Source organism: Artemia sp. Qi Xiang Cuo, chromosome 13, assembly GCF_049724085.1.
Source record: "Artemia sp. Qi Xiang Cuo chromosome 13, ASM4972408v1, whole genome shotgun sequence".
In the NCBI taxonomy this organism is placed as follows: domain Eukaryota; kingdom Metazoa; phylum Arthropoda; class Branchiopoda; order Anostraca; family Artemiidae; genus Artemia; species Artemia sp. Qi Xiang Cuo.
In genome coordinates this window covers 68,920,604-68,939,893 of record NC_142806.1, presented here as the reverse complement: position 1 = coordinate 68,939,893, position 19,290 = coordinate 68,920,604, and the positions used below count along the sequence as shown (strand labels likewise).

At 34.2% G+C, this 19,290-nt stretch overlaps 1 protein-coding gene across 1 annotated transcript in view; it reads left to right on the top strand.

Moving 5' to 3' along the window:
• The window catches only part of LOC148945588 (sphingomyelin phosphodiesterase-like), a 262,982-nt gene that overhangs the window by 57,022 nt on the left and 186,670 nt on the right, over window positions 1-19,290 (top strand). Inside the window, exon 2 of the mRNA XM_089098860.1 lies at window positions 17,120-17,159. Within this exon, the coding sequence (XP_088954986.1) occupies window positions 17,120-17,159 (40 nt within the window). The remainder of the gene's footprint in view (window positions 1-17,119; window positions 17,160-19,290) is intronic.

Sequence of the window (19,290 nt, the reverse complement as noted above, 5' to 3'; positions counted from 1 at the left end):
CCAACGATAGTTATAATCAGTAATTTGGCTAGTTATAAATTAATACGTCTATGGGGTTATGATTAACAGTGCTGTAAAAATACTGATCATCCTCTTTGATATTTTTATCTTGAGTTATAATTTAACACTTATAAATTGTGAATTTCCGCTCAATGCCCTGTCAATATAGCATTCTCGTGAAGTCGAAAAAAATCAGAAGCAGCACGTGAAACACAGAGTAAGGGCACAGCTTAAGCTAAAAAGGTCGAGCTTATTTGATGGGAGGTGGCTTAACAGCTGAGTTCGTTAAGACCTTGCATTTCAGTTGACTGTAGCTGAAATAGTTGACTAGATTTAAAATACAGTCAGCTTTGCCCAGCAGAGACACAGATAATTTAACCATTTTACCCTTGGACTCTTGTTGACTTTCCTTAACTCAGCGCTTAATTCAGCACGTAGTGGCTTAAGGAAATTGGGAAAATCACTTATGGATATTGGACTTTTGACAAAGGCAGTTTTAGGGTATATTAAAAGGAATCTGATCAATTTACTTTGGCAAATTTTGGAACTGTTTTTGTCATTTTACTGTTTTGTTTCTATTTTAGAATTATATTGTTCTGAATGGAACAATCTTTTTATTTTCAAACCTATAGCCACAACGACAAAGAAAAAAAATTTCAACTTCCACACCTTGTCAGAGGTTCTGTTGACTTGACTACTGTGCAACTAGTACCCCTTTTCAGTGTCGGTATATATTCCCTGAAACCGCAAAGTTCAACTGAACCAATTCATACAATCAGATATCATTTCCTCTGTCCTGGTACTTTAAATAAAGTATTAGGGTTTAATTTTATTTGGCAATGAATCCAAATGCTCTATGCTCTGTTATTTGCCGTGTCTTAATGTATGTTTTCAAAATACTAAAATTTGTATACCACATTAAAAAAAAAGAAACAAAAAGTGTTCCATTCTCAAATACTAAATTAACAATGAGAAAAGAGTTATCTCCAAAGCTGAGATTATTGACAAGGTAAATAGTCATGTAGGAAGAACCTTATCTGTCTTGTGAAAATGTTATCCTAGTTAAGAATAACAACTAAAAATAAAACTAAATTGCAGAATAATTGTCTGTTTGACATGTTCATATCTAAAAGACAACAATTTAAATTCGAGATTAAAAACCCTGTATTACGAAGTATTGTAGTTAATAGTTATTCAATTTTTTTTAAAGTAAGTGTGATTAATTGGTTATCAGGGCATTTTTTTCTCATGATTTATATTTTTGTAACCGTAATAAATGAATATAATTAGTTTTTTTGAAGGAATGTGAAAAAAAAAAAATCAAGTTTGTGACGATATTGTTAATATTCCCTAATGGGAAAAAAACGGAAAAATTACGACTGCACCAGTTGAATCCTGAGGCTAATAAATAAGTAAATAAGTAAGTAAGTCTATTCTCCAATAAACACAGATTTGAACTACAATGCTCTTATTACCCCTCGAAAGGCCCCATGACCAGGGATACAAGGGGGATACAACAACAACAACAACAAAGTCAATATAAGCAACAACTAAAAAAAAACAAAAAACTATACGCTCATGGGTAAGGGATACAAGGGGGATACAACAACAACAACAACAAAATCAATATAAACAACAACTAAAAAAAAAACAAAAAAATATACACTGACAAAACAATATACTTACTTATGAAAACTATTTTTGGCTTAAATAACGATAGTGTGACTTAATATGTACTTCAATTTATAAATAATATGTACTAATTTATAAATGCACGCTCTGAAAGTTTCAAAAATTTATCAATTCTGCATAAATAATTTTGCCTTCTAATATCAAATCAATATCAAATCGAAGTAAAACATTTTATGAAAGTTAGATACGCTAGAACTCCTATACATAATGTCGGACAACGCTACCATAGAACTTCAAAGAAGACTTTATACCTGACCCTTCGAAGACCAAACCTAGACTGTGACACCTACAGTAAATACACATAAACTATTGCAGCAGTCAATGCCACTGGCAATATCCTTATCAAGTTACTATTGCACATTAAATTGCTAACACATGAGGGGGGAAAGGAGGGGATCACTACAGCACGGGAGCCTAGGGATGATGATCTGGGTCAACTTCCGTAACTTTCTAGTAAAACTCTATTTAAGTAATGAGGAAAAGATTAGTGAAAAAAAGTATTTAAGTAGTGAAATAGTGAAGAAGAAAAACAAGAAAAGATAGAGAGAACAGTAGCCAAAAGTAGGATGCCTCGTCTGGATTATGATGCCCGTATAGGAATTCCACGTTCCATGGCACCTTTCCAAGGCAGATTACCAGACTGGTTATTTGGCAGTGTATAATGTGGTCAAACAGGTTTTTTCTGTTATTAATAAGAATTTCATAAGAATATACATCGTGAGTTCACCTGCACAATTTTTTTCTTAAAAAAAACTGATATGATATAAAGTAGTCAAACATTTTTGGGAGCATGCAAGGAATTATGTAACTCAACCAGTGTTTTTCGAGTCAACATCCACCAAGGCAAATTACCAGACTGGTTATTTGGTTGTGTATAATGTGATCAAAAAGGTTTTTTTCTGTTATTAATAAGAATTTCATAAGAATGTACGTCGTGGGTTCACGTGCACAATTTTTTTCTTAAAAAAACTGGTATGATAGTTTTTAACGATGCTCCTTATTTCTAGTTCATAATGCTTATTTTTTAATTTAATTGGGAATGAAAAGTCAAATTCTAACATAAAGAACAAGGTATTTCGGAGGGGGTAGCTCACTTCAAATACGGGATAATTTCCATTCGTCTTAGTTTTTAACGATGCTCCTTATTTCTAGTTCAAAATGCTTATTTTTAAATTTAATTGGGAATGAAAAGTCAAAGTCTAACATAAAGAACAAGGTATTTCGGAGGGGGGTAGCTCACTTCATATACGGGATAATTTCCATTCGTCTTAGTTTTTTACGTTGCTCCTTATTTCTAGTTGAAAATACTTATTTTTTAATTCAATTGGGAGTGAAAAGTCAAAGTCTAACATAAGGAACAAGATATTTCGGAGGGGGTAGCTCACTTCATATACGGGATAATTTCCATTCGTCTTAGTTTTTAACGATGCTCCTTATTTCTAGTTGAAAATACTTATTTTTTAATTTAATTGGGAATGAAAAGTCAAAGTCTAACATAAAGAACAAGATATTTCGGAGGGGGTAGCTCACTTCATATACGGGATAATTTCCATTCGTCTTAGTTTTTAACGATGCTCCTTATTTCTAGTTGAAATAGCTTATTTTTTAATTTAATTGGGAATGAAAAGTCAAAGTCTAACATAAAGAACAAGGTATTTTGGAGGGGGTAGCTCACTTCATATCCGGGATAATTTCCATTCGTCTTAGTTTTTAACGATGCTCCTTATTTCTAGTTGAAAATACTTATTTTTTAATTTAATTGGGAATGAAAAGTCAAAGTCTAACATAAAGAACAAGATATTTTGGGGGGGGGGTAGCTCACTTCATATACGGGATAATTTCCATTCGTCTTAGTTTTTAACGATGCTCCTAATTTCTAGTTGAAAATGCTTATTTTTTAATTTAATTGGGAATGAAAAGTCAAAGTCTAACATAAAGAACAAGATATTTCGGAGGGGGTAGCTCACTTCATATACAGGATAATTTCCATTCGTCTTAGTTTTTAACGATGCTCCTTATTTCTATTTGAAAAAGCTTATTTTTTAATTTAATTGGGGATTAATTTAATTTAATTTTTAATTTAAAAGTCAAAGTCTAATATAAAGAACAAGGTATTTCGGAGGGGGTAGCTAACTTCACGGGATAATTTCCATTCGTCTTAGTTTTTAACGAAGCTCCTTATTTCTAGTTGAAAATGCTTATTTTTTAATATAATTGGGAATGTAAAGTCAAATTCTAACATAAAGAACAAGGTATTTCGGAGGGGGTAGCTAACATCATATACGGGATAATTTCCATTCGTCTTAGTTTTTAACGATGCTCCTTATTTCTAGTTCAAAATGCTTATTTTTTAATTAAATTGGGAATGAAAAGTCAATTTCTAACATAAAGAACAAGGTATTTAGGAGGGGGTAGCTCACATCATATACGGGATAATTTCCATTCGTCTTAGTTTTTAACGATGCTCCTTATTTCTAGTTGAAAATGCTTATTTTTTAATTTAATTGGGAATGAAAAGTCAAAGTCTAACATAAAGAACAAGATATTTCGGAGGGGGTAGCTCACTTCATATACGGGATAATTTCCATTCGTCTTAGTTTTTAAAGATGCTCCTTATTTCTAGTTGAAATAGCTTATTTTTTAATTTAATTGGGAATGAAAAGTCAAATTCTAACATAAAGAACAAGGTATTTCGGAGGGGGTAGCTAACTTCATATACGGGATAATTTCCATTCGTCTTAGTTTTTAACGATGCTCCTTATTTCTAGTTGAAAATGCTTATTTTTTAATTTAATTGGGAATGAAAAGTCAAAGTCTAACATAAAGAACAAGGTATTTCAGAGGAGGGTAGCTAACTTCATTATTTTTTAATTTAATTGGGAATGAAAAGTCAAAGTCTAACATAAAGAACAAGGTATTTCAGAGGAGGGTAGCTCACTTCATATACGGGATAATTTCCATTCGTCTTAGTTTTTAACGATGCTCCTTATTTCTAGTTGAAAATGCTTATTTTTTAATTTAATTGGGAATTAAAAGTCAAATTCTAAAATAAAGAACAATGTATTTCGGAGGGGGTAGCTAACTTCATATACGGGATAATTTCCATTCGTCTTAGTTTTTAACAATGCTCCTTATTTCTAGTTGAAAATGCTTATTTTTTAATTTAATTGGGAATGAAAAGTCAAAGTCTAACATAAAGAACAAGGTATTTCGGAGGGGGTAGCTAACTTCATATACGGGATAATTTCCATTCGTCTTAGTTTTTAACGATGCTCCTTATTTCTAGTTGAAAATGCTTATTTTTTAATTTAATTGGGAATGAAAAGTCAAAATCTAACATAAAGAACAAGATATTTCGGAGGGGGTAGCTCACTTCATATACGGGATAATTTCCATTCGTCTTAGTTTTTAACGATGCTCCTTATTTCTAGTTGAAATAGCTTATTTTTTAATTTAATTGGGAATGAAAAGTCAAATTCTAACATAAAGAACAAGGTATTTCGGAGGGGGTAGCTAACTTCATATACTGGATAATTTCCATTCGTCTTAGTTTTTAATGATACTCCTTATTTCTCGTTGAAAATGCTTATTTTTTAACTTAATTGGAATGAAAAGTCAAAGTCTAACATAAAGAACAAGATATTTCGGAGGGGGTAGCTCACTTCATATAAGGGATAATTTCCATTCGTCTTAGTTTTTAACGATGCTCCTTATTTCTAGTTGAAAATGCATATTTTTTAATTTAATTGGGAATGAAAAGTCAATGTCTAACGTAAAGAACAAGATATTTCGGAGGGGGTAGCTAACTTCATATACGGGATAATTTCCATTCGTCTTAGTTTTTAACGATGCTCCTTATTTCTAGTTCAAAATGCTTATTTTTTAATGTAATAGGGAATGAAAAGTCAAAGTCTAACATAAAGAACAAGATATTTCGGAGGGGTAGCTCACTTCATATACGGGATAATTTCCATTCGTCTTAGTTTTTAACGATGCTCCTTATTTCTAGTTGAAAATGCTTATTTTTTAATTTAATTGGGAATGAAAAGTCAAAGACTAACATAAAGAACAAAATATTTTGGACGGGGTAGCTCACTTCATATACGGGATAATTTCCATTCGTCTTAGTTTTTAACAATGCTCCTTATTTCTAGTTGAAAATGCTTATTTTTTAATTTAATTGGGATGACACACACACACACACACACACACACACACACACACACACACACACACACACACACACACACACACACACACACACACACACACACACACACACACACACACACACACACACACACACACACACACACACACACACACACACACACACACACACACACACACACACACACACACACACACACACACACACACACACACACACACACACACACACACACACACACACACACACACACACACACACACACACACACACACACACACACACACACACACACACACACACACACACACACACACACACACACACACACACACACACACACACACACACACACACACACACACACACACACACACACACACACACACACACACACACACACACACACACACACACACACACACACACACACACACACACACACACACACACACACACACACACACACACACACACACACACACACACACACACACACACACACACACACACACACACACACACACACACACACACACACACACACACACACACACACACACACACACACACACACACACACACACACACACACACACACACACACACACACACACACACACACACACACACACACACACACACACACACACACACACACACACACACACACACACACACACACACACACACACACACACACACACACACACACACACACACACACACACACACACACACACACACACACACACACACACACACACACACACACACACACACACACACACACACACACACACACACACACACACACACACACACACACACACACACACACACACACACACACACACACACACACACACACACACACACACACACACACACACACACACACACACACACACACACACACACACACACACACACACACACACACACACACACACACACACACACACACACACACACACACACACACACACACACACACACACACACACACACACACACACACACACACACACACACACACACACACACACACACACACACACACACACACACACACACACACACACACACACACACACACACACACACACACACACACACACACACACACACACACACACACACACACACACACACACACACACACACACACACACACACACACACACACACACACACACACACACACACACACACACACACACACACACACACACACACACACACACACACACACACACACACACACACACACACACACACACACACACACACACACACACACACACACACACACACACACACACACACACACACACACACACACACACACACACACACACACACACACACACACACACACACACACACACACACACACACACACACACACACACACACACACACACACACACACACACACACACACACACACACACACACACACACACACACACACACACACACACACACACACACACACACACACACACACACACACACACACACACACACACACACACACACACACACACACACACACACACACACACACACACACACACACACACACACACACACACACACACACACACACACACACACACACACACACACACACACACACACACACACACACACACACACACACACACACACACACACACACACACACACACACATACACACATACACATACACCCACACATACACGCACATACACACACACATACACACACACACACCTTCTTTTTTTAAAAGTGAATTCGTTGTTTCTCTATGATTCAATCCCAACACCCCCCTGCTCTGCGTGTTGAAAATGATTTCACGACATTATTTTAGTTGTTTTTCTTGTCCCAAACTATTTTTTATCATGAACCGTTTAGAGATAAATTTGATCAACTTGAAGAAAGTTCAAATAGAATCGTTACTGATATCGATATTAGTGCATAAACTACAAACTGACAAAAATATCCAGAACTTTTTTTTTCTTATAGCCTTGACTTTGAAGACATTTCTTCATCTTAATTGGCTTTAAAAATAACATGCAAAATAAAGTAGCCTAACCATCGTTGCTTTGTCGAATTTTGAGCAAACAAAAGGATTGTAACATCTGATTGGCTCCTTTGTATGCAATTTCAACCCAGTGAAAAGAACGAAACGTCTTTGAGTCACATTTAAAAAAAAAGTAAATTCGTTGTTTCTCTATGATTCAATCACAATACCTCCCTGGTCTGAGTGTTGAAAATGATTTCACTACATTATTTTAGGTTTTTTTTTTCTTGTCCCAAACTATTTTTTATCATGAACCGTTTAGAGACAAATTTGATCAACTTGGAGAAAGTTCAAATAGAATCGTTATTGATATCGATATTAGTTCGTAAACTACAAACTGATAAAAAATATCCAGAACTTTTTTTTTTCTTATAGCCTTGACTTTGAAGACATTTCTTCAGCTTAATTGGCTTTAGAAATAACATGCAAAATAAAGTAGCCTAACCGTCGTTGCTTTGTTGAATTTTGAGCAAACAAAAGGATTGTAACATCTGATTGGCTCGTTTGTAAGCAATTTCAAGTCAGTGAAAAGAACGAATCGTCTTTGAGTCACATTAAAAAAAAGAAGTAAATTCGTTGTTTCTCTATGATTCAATCCCAAAACCCCCCTGCTCTGAGTGTTGAAAATGATTTCACGACATTATTTTAGGGTTTTTTTTTTCTTGTACCATACTATTTTTTTATCATGAACCGTTTAGAGACAAATTTGATTAACTTGGAGAAAGTTCAAATAGAATCGTTACTGATATCGATATTAGTGCATAAACTACAAACTGACAAAAATATCCGAAACTTTTTTTTTCTTATAGCCTTGACTTTGAAGACATTTCTTCATCTTAATTGGCTTTAGAAATAACATACAAAATAAAGCAGCCTAACCCTCGTTTCTTTGTTGAATTTTGAGCAAATAAAAGGATTGTAACATCTGATTAGCTCGTTTGTATGCAATTTCAAGCCAGTGAAAAGAACGAAACGTCTTTGAGTCACATTTAAAAAAAAAGTAAATTCGTTGTTTCTCTATGATTCAATCCCAATACCCCCCTGGTCTGAGTGTTTAAAATGATTTCACGACATTATTTTAGGTTTTTTTTTCTTGTCCCAAACTATTTTTTATCATGAACCGTTTAGAGACCAATTTGATCAACTTGGAGAAAGTTCAAATAGAATAGTTACTGATATTGATATTATTTCGTAAACTACAAACGGATAAAACATATCCAGAACTATTTTTTCTTATAGCCTTGACTTTGAAGACATTTCTTCATCTTAATTGGCCTTAGAAATAACATGCAAAATAAAGTAGCCTAACCGTCGTTGCTTTGTTGAATTTTGAGCAAACAAAAGGATTGTAACATCTGATTGGCTCGTTAGCATGCAATTTCAAGTCAGTGAAAAGAACGAATCGTCTTTGAGTCACATTTAAAAAAAAGAAGTAAATTCGTTGTTTCTCTATGATTCAATCCCAACACCCCCCTGCTCTGAGTGTCAAAAATGATTTCACGACATTATTTTAGATTTTTTTTTTCTTGTCCCAAACTATTTTTTTTATCATGAACCGTTTAGAGACAAATTTGATCAACTTGGAGAAAGTTCAAATAGAATCGTTACTGATATCGATATTATTGCGTAAACTACAAACTGACAAATATATCCGGAACTTTTTTTTCTTATAGCCCTGACTTTGAAGACATTTCTTCATCTTAATTGGCTTTAGAAATAACATGCAAAATAAAGTAGTCTAACCGTCGTTGCTTTGTTGAATTTTGAGCAAACAAAAGGATTGTAACATCTGATTGGCTCGTTTGTATGTAATTTCAAGTCAGTGAAAAGATCGAAACGTCTTTGGGTAACATTTTTTTAAAAGTAAATTCGTTGTTTCTCTATGATTCAACCCCTACACCCCCCTGCTATGAGTGTTGAAAATGATTTCATGACATTATTTTAGGTTTTTTTTTCTTGTCCCAAACTATTTTTTTTATCGTGAACCGTTTAGAGACAAATTTGATCAACTTGGAGAAAGTTCAAATAGAATCGTTACTGATATCGATATTAGTGCGTAAACTACAAACTGATAAAAATATCCAGAATTTTTTTTCTTATAGCCTTGACTTTGAAGACATTTCTTCATCTTAATTGGCTTTAGAAATAACATGCAAAATAAAGTAGCCTAACCGTCGTTGCTTTGTTGAATTTTGAGCAAACGAAAGGATTGTATCATCTTCCGGTCCATTCTTGGTACACAAAACCTTGGGATTTTCATGAACCGTCTTATAAACTCATGTAGTTCACCCATTTTTGCCTTTTTAAGCCCCCCACCAACAAAAATTTCCCTCGCACGTGCCTGGTGATGTCAAACCTACACTCCGACATTTCTTCATCTTAATTGACTTTAGAAATATCATGCAAAATATACGAGCTAATCAGGTGTTACAATCCTTTTGTTTGTCTGAGTTTAGCATTCGATTTATTAATTATCAATGACGCATTTCTAACAAACTACTCTCAAATTAAGGCAATTGTCCAAAAAATCAGTTAAAACCTTGGGATTTTAACGAACCGTCTTATAAACACATGTATTTCACCGATTTTTGCCTTTTTAATCCCAGCAACAACCAAAAAAGTAACTCGCACTATCATGGGGAGGTCAATACTACATTACGACAATTCTTCATTTTAATTTACTTTAGAAATATCATGCAAAATATACGAGCTAATCAGGTGTTACAATCCTTTTGTTTGTCTGAGTTTAGCATCCGATTTTTTAATTATCAACGACACATTTCTAACAAAGTACTCTCAAGTTAAGGCAATTGTCCAAAAAATCAGAAAAAACCTTGGGATTTTTATGAACCGTCTTATAAACTCATGTAGTTCACCCATTTTTGCCTTTTTAAGCCCCCCACCAAAAAAAAATTTCCCTCGCACGTGCCTGGTGATGTCAAACCTACACTCCGACATGTCTTAATCTTAATTGACTTTAGAAATATCATGCAAAATATACGAGCCAATCAGGTGTTACATGTTAGACTTTGACTTTTCATCCTAATTAAATAAAAAAATAAGCATTTTCAACTAGAAATAAGGAGCATTGTTAAAAACTATGACGAATGGAAATTATCCCGTATATGAAGTAAGCTACCCCCTCCGAAATATCTTGTTCTTTACGTTAGACTTTGACTTTTCATTCCCAATTAAATTAAAAAATAAGCATTTTCAACTAGAAATAAGGAGCATCGTTAAAAACTAAGACGAATGGAAATTATCCCGTATATGAAGTTAGCTACCCCCTCCGAAATACCTTGTTCTTTATGTTAGAGTTTGACTTTTCATTCCTAATTAAATTAAAAAATAAGCATTTTCAACTAGAAATAAGGAGCATCGTTAAAAATTAAGACGAATGGAAATTATCCCGTATATGAAGTTAGCTACCCCCTCCGAAATACCTTGTTCTTTATGTTAGACTTTGACTTTTCATTCCCAATTAAATTAAAAAATAATGAAGTTAGCTACCCCCCTCCGAAATACCTTGTTCCTTATGTTAGACTTTGACTTTTTATTCCCAATTAAATTAAAAAATAAGAATTTTCAACTAGAAATAAGGAGCTTCGTTAAAAACTAAGAAGAATAGAAAGTACCCCGTATATGAGGTTAGCTACCCCCTCCGAAATACCTTGTTCTTTATGTTAGATTTTGACTTTTCATTCCCAATTAAAATAAAAAATAAGCAATTTGAACAAGAAATAAGGAGCATCGTTAAGAACTAAGACGAATGGAAAAAATCCCGTATATGAAGTGAGCTAGCCCCCTCCGAAATATCTTGTTTTTTATGTTAGACTTTGACTTTTCATTCCCAATTAAATTAAAAAATAAGCATTTTCAACTAGAAATAAGGAGCATCGTTAAAAACTAAGACGAATGGAAATTACCCTGAATATGAAGTGAGCTACCCCCCTCCAAAATACCTTGTTCTTTATGTTAGACTTTGACTTTTCATTCCCAATTAAATTGAAAAATAAGCATTTTGAACTAGAAATAAGGAGCATCGCTAAAAACTAAGACGAATGGAAATTATCCCGTATATGAAGTTAGCTACCCCCTCCGAAATACCTTGTTTTTTATGTTAAAATTTGACTTTTCATTCCCAATTAAATTAAAAATAAGCATTTTCAACTAGAAATAAGGAGCATCGTTAAAAACTAAGACGAATGGAAATTATCCCGTATATGAAGTTAGCTACCCCCTCCGAAATACTTTGTTCTTCATGTTAGACTTTGACTTTTCATTCCCAATTAAATTAAAAAATAAGTATTTTCAACTAGAAATAAGGAGCATCGTTAAAAACTAAGACGAATGGAAATTATCCCGTATATGAAGTGAGCTACCCCCTCCGAAATATCTTGTTCTTTATAATACACTTTGACTTTTCATTCCCAATTAAATTAAAAAATAAGCATTTTCAACTAGAAATGAGGAGCATCGTTAAAAACTAAGACGAATGGAAATTATCCCGTATATGAAGTGAGCTACCCCTTCCGAAATATCTTGTTCTTTATGTTAGACTTTGACTTTTCATTACCAATTAAATTAAAAAATAAGCATTTTCAACTAGAAATAAGGAGCATCGTTAAAAACTAAGACGATTGAAAATTATCCCGTATATGAAGTGAGCTACCCCCTCCGAAATACCCCTTTCTTTATGTTAGACTTTGACTTTTCATTCCCAATTAAATTGAAAAATAAGCATTTTGAACTAGAAATGAGGAGCATCGTTAAAAACTAAGACGAATGGAAATTATCCCGTATATGAGGTGAGCTACCCCCTCCAAAATACCTTGTTCTTTATGTTAGAATTTGACTTTTCATTCCCAATTAAATTAAAAAATAAGCATTTTGAACTAGAAATAAGGAGCATCGTTAAAAACTATCATACCAGTATTTTTTAAGAAAAAAATTGTGCACGTGAACTCACGATGTACATTCTTATGAAATTCTTATTAATAGCAGAAAAAACCTGTTTGACCACATTATACACTGCCAAATAACCAGTCTGGTAATCTGCCTTGGCGGATGTTGACTCGAAAAACACTGGTTGAGTTACATAATTTCGTGCATGCTCCCAAAACATGTTTGACTACTTTATATCATACCAGTTTTTTTAAGAAAAAAATTGTGCACGTAAACTCACGATTTACATTCTTATTCAATTCTTATTAATAACAGAAAAAAACCTGTTTGACCACATTGTACACTGCCAAATAACCAGTCTGGTAATCTGCCTTGGAAAGGTACCATGGAACGTGGAATTCCTATACGGGCATCAGAATCCAGACGAGGCATCCTACTGCCAAATAACATATAAGATAGAAAAGAGAATATACCTGAGGCCTGGGAGCCAAACGCAGAAAAGACAACCATACACCATGAAAAAAACACTGGGGACATAAACTCCTCAGAGAAAAAACAGATATGCTATTCTGTTTGATTCTTAACTAAATAGTCCTTAATTTTACCATTTTATTCAAGGAGAAAACGACAATATAATAAAATGGCTTGATTTCATTGGTTTATTTCCAGTAGAACGACTTGTTTTTGCCACATAGTATTTTCCGTATTTCTCGAGAAAGAAAAAAAAAACACTACACTTTAGAATCTGACTGTTTTAAAATGCGACAATAACAGTAATAGCTACTTGAGAATGATTACTTGTATCAAAGAATTTTTCAGCTAGTGTTTTGGTCCTGATTGGTCCTTTTGCGTAAAATTTTAGAGCAGTAAAATAAAAAAAAAGATTTAAAAACGCACCAATTTTCAAAAGCATCGTCTCTGTTTATCTATGGTTTTTACATCAAGCTAATTTTGACGAAAGTAGCGTATTCTTTTGGATAACAGCCATTCTTATGGTTTATTATATTTGGCGTAAAGCTAAATCATCTGACCAAATTATCAAACAGTTCTTGGTAATGAACTGTAAGTAAGGAGCGACCCGGCTCAATAGTAACCGAAACTCTAAAACGGAACTTTGATACCAATAGGTACATCAAAAGATTTATATTTTTATGCTGATTTTAAATATATAAGTTTCATCAAGTTAAAACTTACCCATCAAAAGTTACGACCCTGAGAAACTTTGCCTTTTTTTCAAAAAAAGGTTAAAACACCCCCTAAAAGTCATCTTAATGAAAAATCTTAATGATAATCTTAATAAAAATTACACCATCCGACTCAGCGTATCAGAGAACCCTACTGTAGTAGTTCGAAGCTCCCATCTGCAAAAATGTGGAATTTTGTATTTTTTGACATAGGAGAAATTATAGATGTGTGTTTTTTTTTTTTTCTAGGGGTAATTGTATCGAAACAGTGGTCCTAGAATGTCGCAAGAGGGCTTTTTTGAACGGAAATTAAAAGTTCTAGAGCCCTTTTAAGTGTCCAAAAAAATTGGAGGGCAACTAGGCCCCTCCCACACTAATTTTTTCCCAAAGTCATCCAATCAATATTTTGAAATGGCCATTTTGTTCAGCATAGTTGAAAAATTTAATAAATATGTCTCTGAGGACGACTTAATTCCCCACAATCCCCGGGGGAAGGGCTACAAGTTATGAACTTTACCTATTGTTTACATATAGTACTGGTTATTAGGAAGTTTACAGACGTTTTCTAGGTTTTTTTTTGGTGGAGCTGGGAGGGTTCGAGGGGAGGAGATTACGTAGGAGGATCTTTTCATGGAGGAATTTTTCATAGGGGAAAAAATTTTCCAAGAAGGGGGTGCAGTTTTACCAAGCATTATTTAAAAACGATTAGAAATTAAATAAGAAAAATAAGTTTTTTCAGCTGAAAGTAAGGAGCAACATTAATACTTAACACGAACAGGAATCATTACGTTTAGAAGGGGGTTTGCCCCTTCGTGAATACCTCGCTCTTTACGCTAAAGTATTTTTAGTACTTTCAAAAGAGCTATAATTCTAATTAGACAGCCTTTGTGATTCAGAGGTCATTCTTATAGAATTGGAACAAAAATTCGAACTTTAGCGCAAAGAGCGAGGAAGTGACGAGGGGAAAAATCCCTCATATGTGTAATAATTTTTTTTGTTTTAAATTATAATGTTGCTCGTTACTTTCAGTTGAAAAAACCTGTTGTTTTTATTTAATTTTGTTTCTTAGGTTGAAAACTCAGCTTGTGATTGGAAGAAATGCCAAAAACAGACACTTTGTTTGTGAAACAGGGCTATAAATGAAAATCTAGTAATATCTGAAGATTCACTTGCAAAAAAATCCCAAGGCTTGAAAAAAATATCACAAGAATTCAAATACTTGTAATATGGATGATTACCAAAATTTTTGAGGATAATGTTTAACGTATGCGTTCCTATGATCCCAGGGTCAGGACTTGAATCCTGGATTTTGTAAAATATCTCAAGGCGTAGTAGTCGTGTAATAAAAGTGGCATATTCTAAAAGTTATCAACAGTCTCTTTCTTAAGATCCCCTCTATTTCGGGCTCTGGGATAAATTAAAATACGCTATCTATTATTTCTTATTCAGGGATAAACGAGCACGGTGAAAGAGTCCAGATTGTGCACGAAACATATATTCGCAAAATGCTTTGCTTAGCATCGGGCTAGTATTGTAAAAGAAAATATATTAAAATCAGCCCGTCCCCGATCTGAAGTTTTGTAGAAAATACTAGAGATTATAAGTGATCTGTATTTCGCCATACAAGCCCTTCAGAGGATGAGTGGACTGACTGCTACCCTTAGGAGTTTCATACCCCCAATCCTCAGCATAAATAGGCTTTCGAATACAAATTCGAAAGGGAGCTTTATTGTCCTGATGAGAGTCCAGGTAACAGCGTAAATTTCAAAAAGTAGCAAAAATTCCCATACTCTCCGCTCAAGATTTTTGGACACATCAGTCGCAAAGAATTTATGACTCCGCCTTCTTCAACATTTATGCTGTGGTGTCAACTGAAGCTATTGCTGTGACACAAAGGGAAACTTCCCTTAGCGCGCGTTTTAGTATGTCCCATTTCTGAACCAAATTTTCGGTACTGGTTATCATTAATGCGGTGGTCCAGGTTCCCCTATCTCCAGCGTCTGTGATGTCATGATTAAAGTAAAAACAAAATACCCAAAGAGAGACAATAAAATGTTTGGCTTGCATATTGTGAATAACTGTACGGTGCTGTTTGAACACTTAACACTACTAAATCAAATGATTTTTTCCATTTGGCTTAGTATCCGATTTGTTCTGTGTTGGCAGTATTTACTCCAGTTATCAAAAAGGAAAAAACTTCAGCACAGCACAGCTCGCATAGACCAATTACTGTAGCTGGGGCCTGTAAAAAATTCTTGTATTAACCAAGTGTGTCATACACTCAGCAACCAGCTTTGGTTCAAATAATTGAAACAGTGGAGAGCACGTGCTTCAAATCATTTGTAATATACTCATAGAGTATAAATTAAAATATGAATATAAATTAAAATAAAGCAAACATGGGGGTTTCTACAAATGATATTATTTTTTTCCTATACAAATTTATATTTAAATCATCTTGAGAAGGTGGGGATGAAAAGGCAAAATTGGTAATTCAATAGGCCGTATTTTGTATAGCACAAATTTTACTAGAGAACGGAAAAACCAAAAATGATACTCTTTGAAATAAGAAACTGGTGGTTACTACAAAATATGTTTTTACTGGGACTTCTAAGATACAACACAATTAATTGCCATACTATAAATTCCGTTTCCTAACAGTTTCTTTGATCGAGATACGACGATATATTAAGGTAAGAAAGGCTTAGATAAGAAAAAACTAGTTGAAAAAATCAACAAAACTTGCTTTTGCTGAAAAAATGACGGTAATTTTAAGCTGACATACTGACATAAAAAAAAATTGAAAAAAATGAAAAAAGAACTGACAGAACGTCTCTTCAAAGCAACAAAAAAAAAAGAAAATATCACGTACTCTAAAGTACATGAAAATTGGAAATTGAGTGTAATAAAAAAATTCTCCCAGCTACTCTGCAAAAATTGTTTTGTTAGATGATTTGTTCTATGTGAAATATCTTGATATATAATGTCTTTAAAATTGATTCGTATATCTTTCTAGTCTTGTTTCATCTGTTCGTCAGAAAACATGTGATTTTGTTTTTGTTATTTTTATATTAGGATTTTCTTTTTATTTTAGATGCATCCTCAGTTGATCATAAGCACTCGGGACGATACCAGTAAGTTTTTTAAGAATATTAATTTGTTGTTCAATGCTTCTTAACCAAAGAATTTTTATGAAGGCGGGCGGCGTAGGAGGCTTAGTTCTTTCGAAAATATGGTTAAATTATGGTTATATTTCATAATGTGAATAAACTGTGCATATCCTTTTCATGGTTGTGGTAGGAAATTCCCCCCATATAAAGAGCGAACGATAGCCCATAATAAACAAAAGACTGAAAACGAATTTTGAAAAGAAAAACTTTCTAGTGAGGAAAATTTTCCATTGCAAGGTGAGCCAGGAACAGTACTTATTATTTTGAATTATCGTCATTGTAATTGTTTATTGTAAAAACAATTTAAGGAAATTTCTAAAAACTGCTGACAACTCCTTGAAGAGTTGTCATCTTGGCACAAGATCAGAATGAGAATCTCACAATTGGAGCCAGCAAGGCTGGAAACCCTTGACTGGAGGTTTTCATTCTCCCTTCCGATCTTATTAAAGTCGAGGAAAAAACTAGCACGAGGGGTATAACTAGTGAGGGGCCGAAACGTCATAGAGGGCTGTTCAAGGGCTCATTGTAAAGCTAAGGTTCATTATCTAACGGTTTATTATACATTTGTCACGATAAAGCGTTGATTAAATACTAAACGGCACCAAACATTGCACCTCAGTGCCATCTCTGGAGTGAAAAGGCTGGGAATCATTCAAAGGGCACCGTTGTGGAAAGAACAGAAAACCCTGGTGGAAATAACGTTACAGGTAAGAAGATAAGAGCTCATTTGAAAGAAAATGCTTAAATTTACTTGCTTGAGTTAATTTGTCTTGACAACCTCATCATGAAATGCCATATGGTATCAAACAGACTTTCTGCGCCATTCTTGGAGTGTAAAGGAAAGGCTAAGAACCATAATAAGTGTGTAATAAAATCTCCATGGTTGAAAACCCTTAACTGAACCCTCAGCAATCCTTTTATTGAACCCTGCCTCTCCTATTTGAGAGTTGAAAATTCACTTATCCCAGCTCTCACAAGGCTCCATGGCTAGGAAGCAACAAGTAAAAAAGAACATACTGACAAAATGTGAACAAACAACAAAAAACGAAGTCCAATCTACCACCTCAAAAACCAAAAGCTAGGCAGGGGGTAGCGCTTGATTTTCAAATAAAAACCCAATAAAACACAAATAACTCTTGCTCAAACAAACAAACTGAATCCAAAGGCATCAACTTCAGGCAAAACCATAAGTATAAAAACAAAAAAAAAACAAATTATTAACATTCTTTTCGAAGATATCAAACAGGAATAGTATAAGCCCAATTACTTTCACGGGGACTCCTTATATGGAAGACAATTTGAGTCAAGCCAGAGCAGCACCCTATACTCTGACTATGAATACATATTTACAGGCGAACGGAGCTCCAAATAAGAAGTCAATAAGAATATTCTCTACCAAAGTGTTAGATTCACTGTGACAGAAATTCTATTTTTAATACAGTTTCCTTTTGAATTCAAATCTACAAATAAAGCGTACATCTGAGTCTAGTGTATCAGTTCTATTTCATTTATTGATTGAACAATATAAAGTTGACATTATGGAGAATCAAAATGGCGTTAACCAATTCTTCCATGTAAGTTTATTTTATATAATTAAATAATCAATTAATCAGTTTCTCCATTCAAATAGTTTCGATAGATGCTGTAATTTAAAAGTCTAATAGTTGTATTTATACACAAAAATTAGTAATGAAATAAAAACATATATAAATACGATAGTTTATCGGGTGAAAAAAATGAAGATTATATTTCAACTTACTTCCGTGTTAGGTCCGATAGTATCATTATAACTTCTTTCAACTTTGGCAACTCATTATTATCCAAAAAACAGTATTTCACATAATCATAGAATTTTAAAAACCATCTGAATGTCAAACTCCCTCGCATCTTAACACAAACTGAGCACATTACACAAAAAATTTCCCCTCTTCTAACCTTGTATGCATTATGGTGTGAAATAGGGTGACTCTTAAAATGTTCCACATTTCTGATCTGTGGAGAAGGCTGTTATTATTCAAGACTGTATCTTATTTATAATTTTAGAACTTAAATTCAGTCATTTGCCAAATATTTTTCTACTGTAGCCTGATAGTCT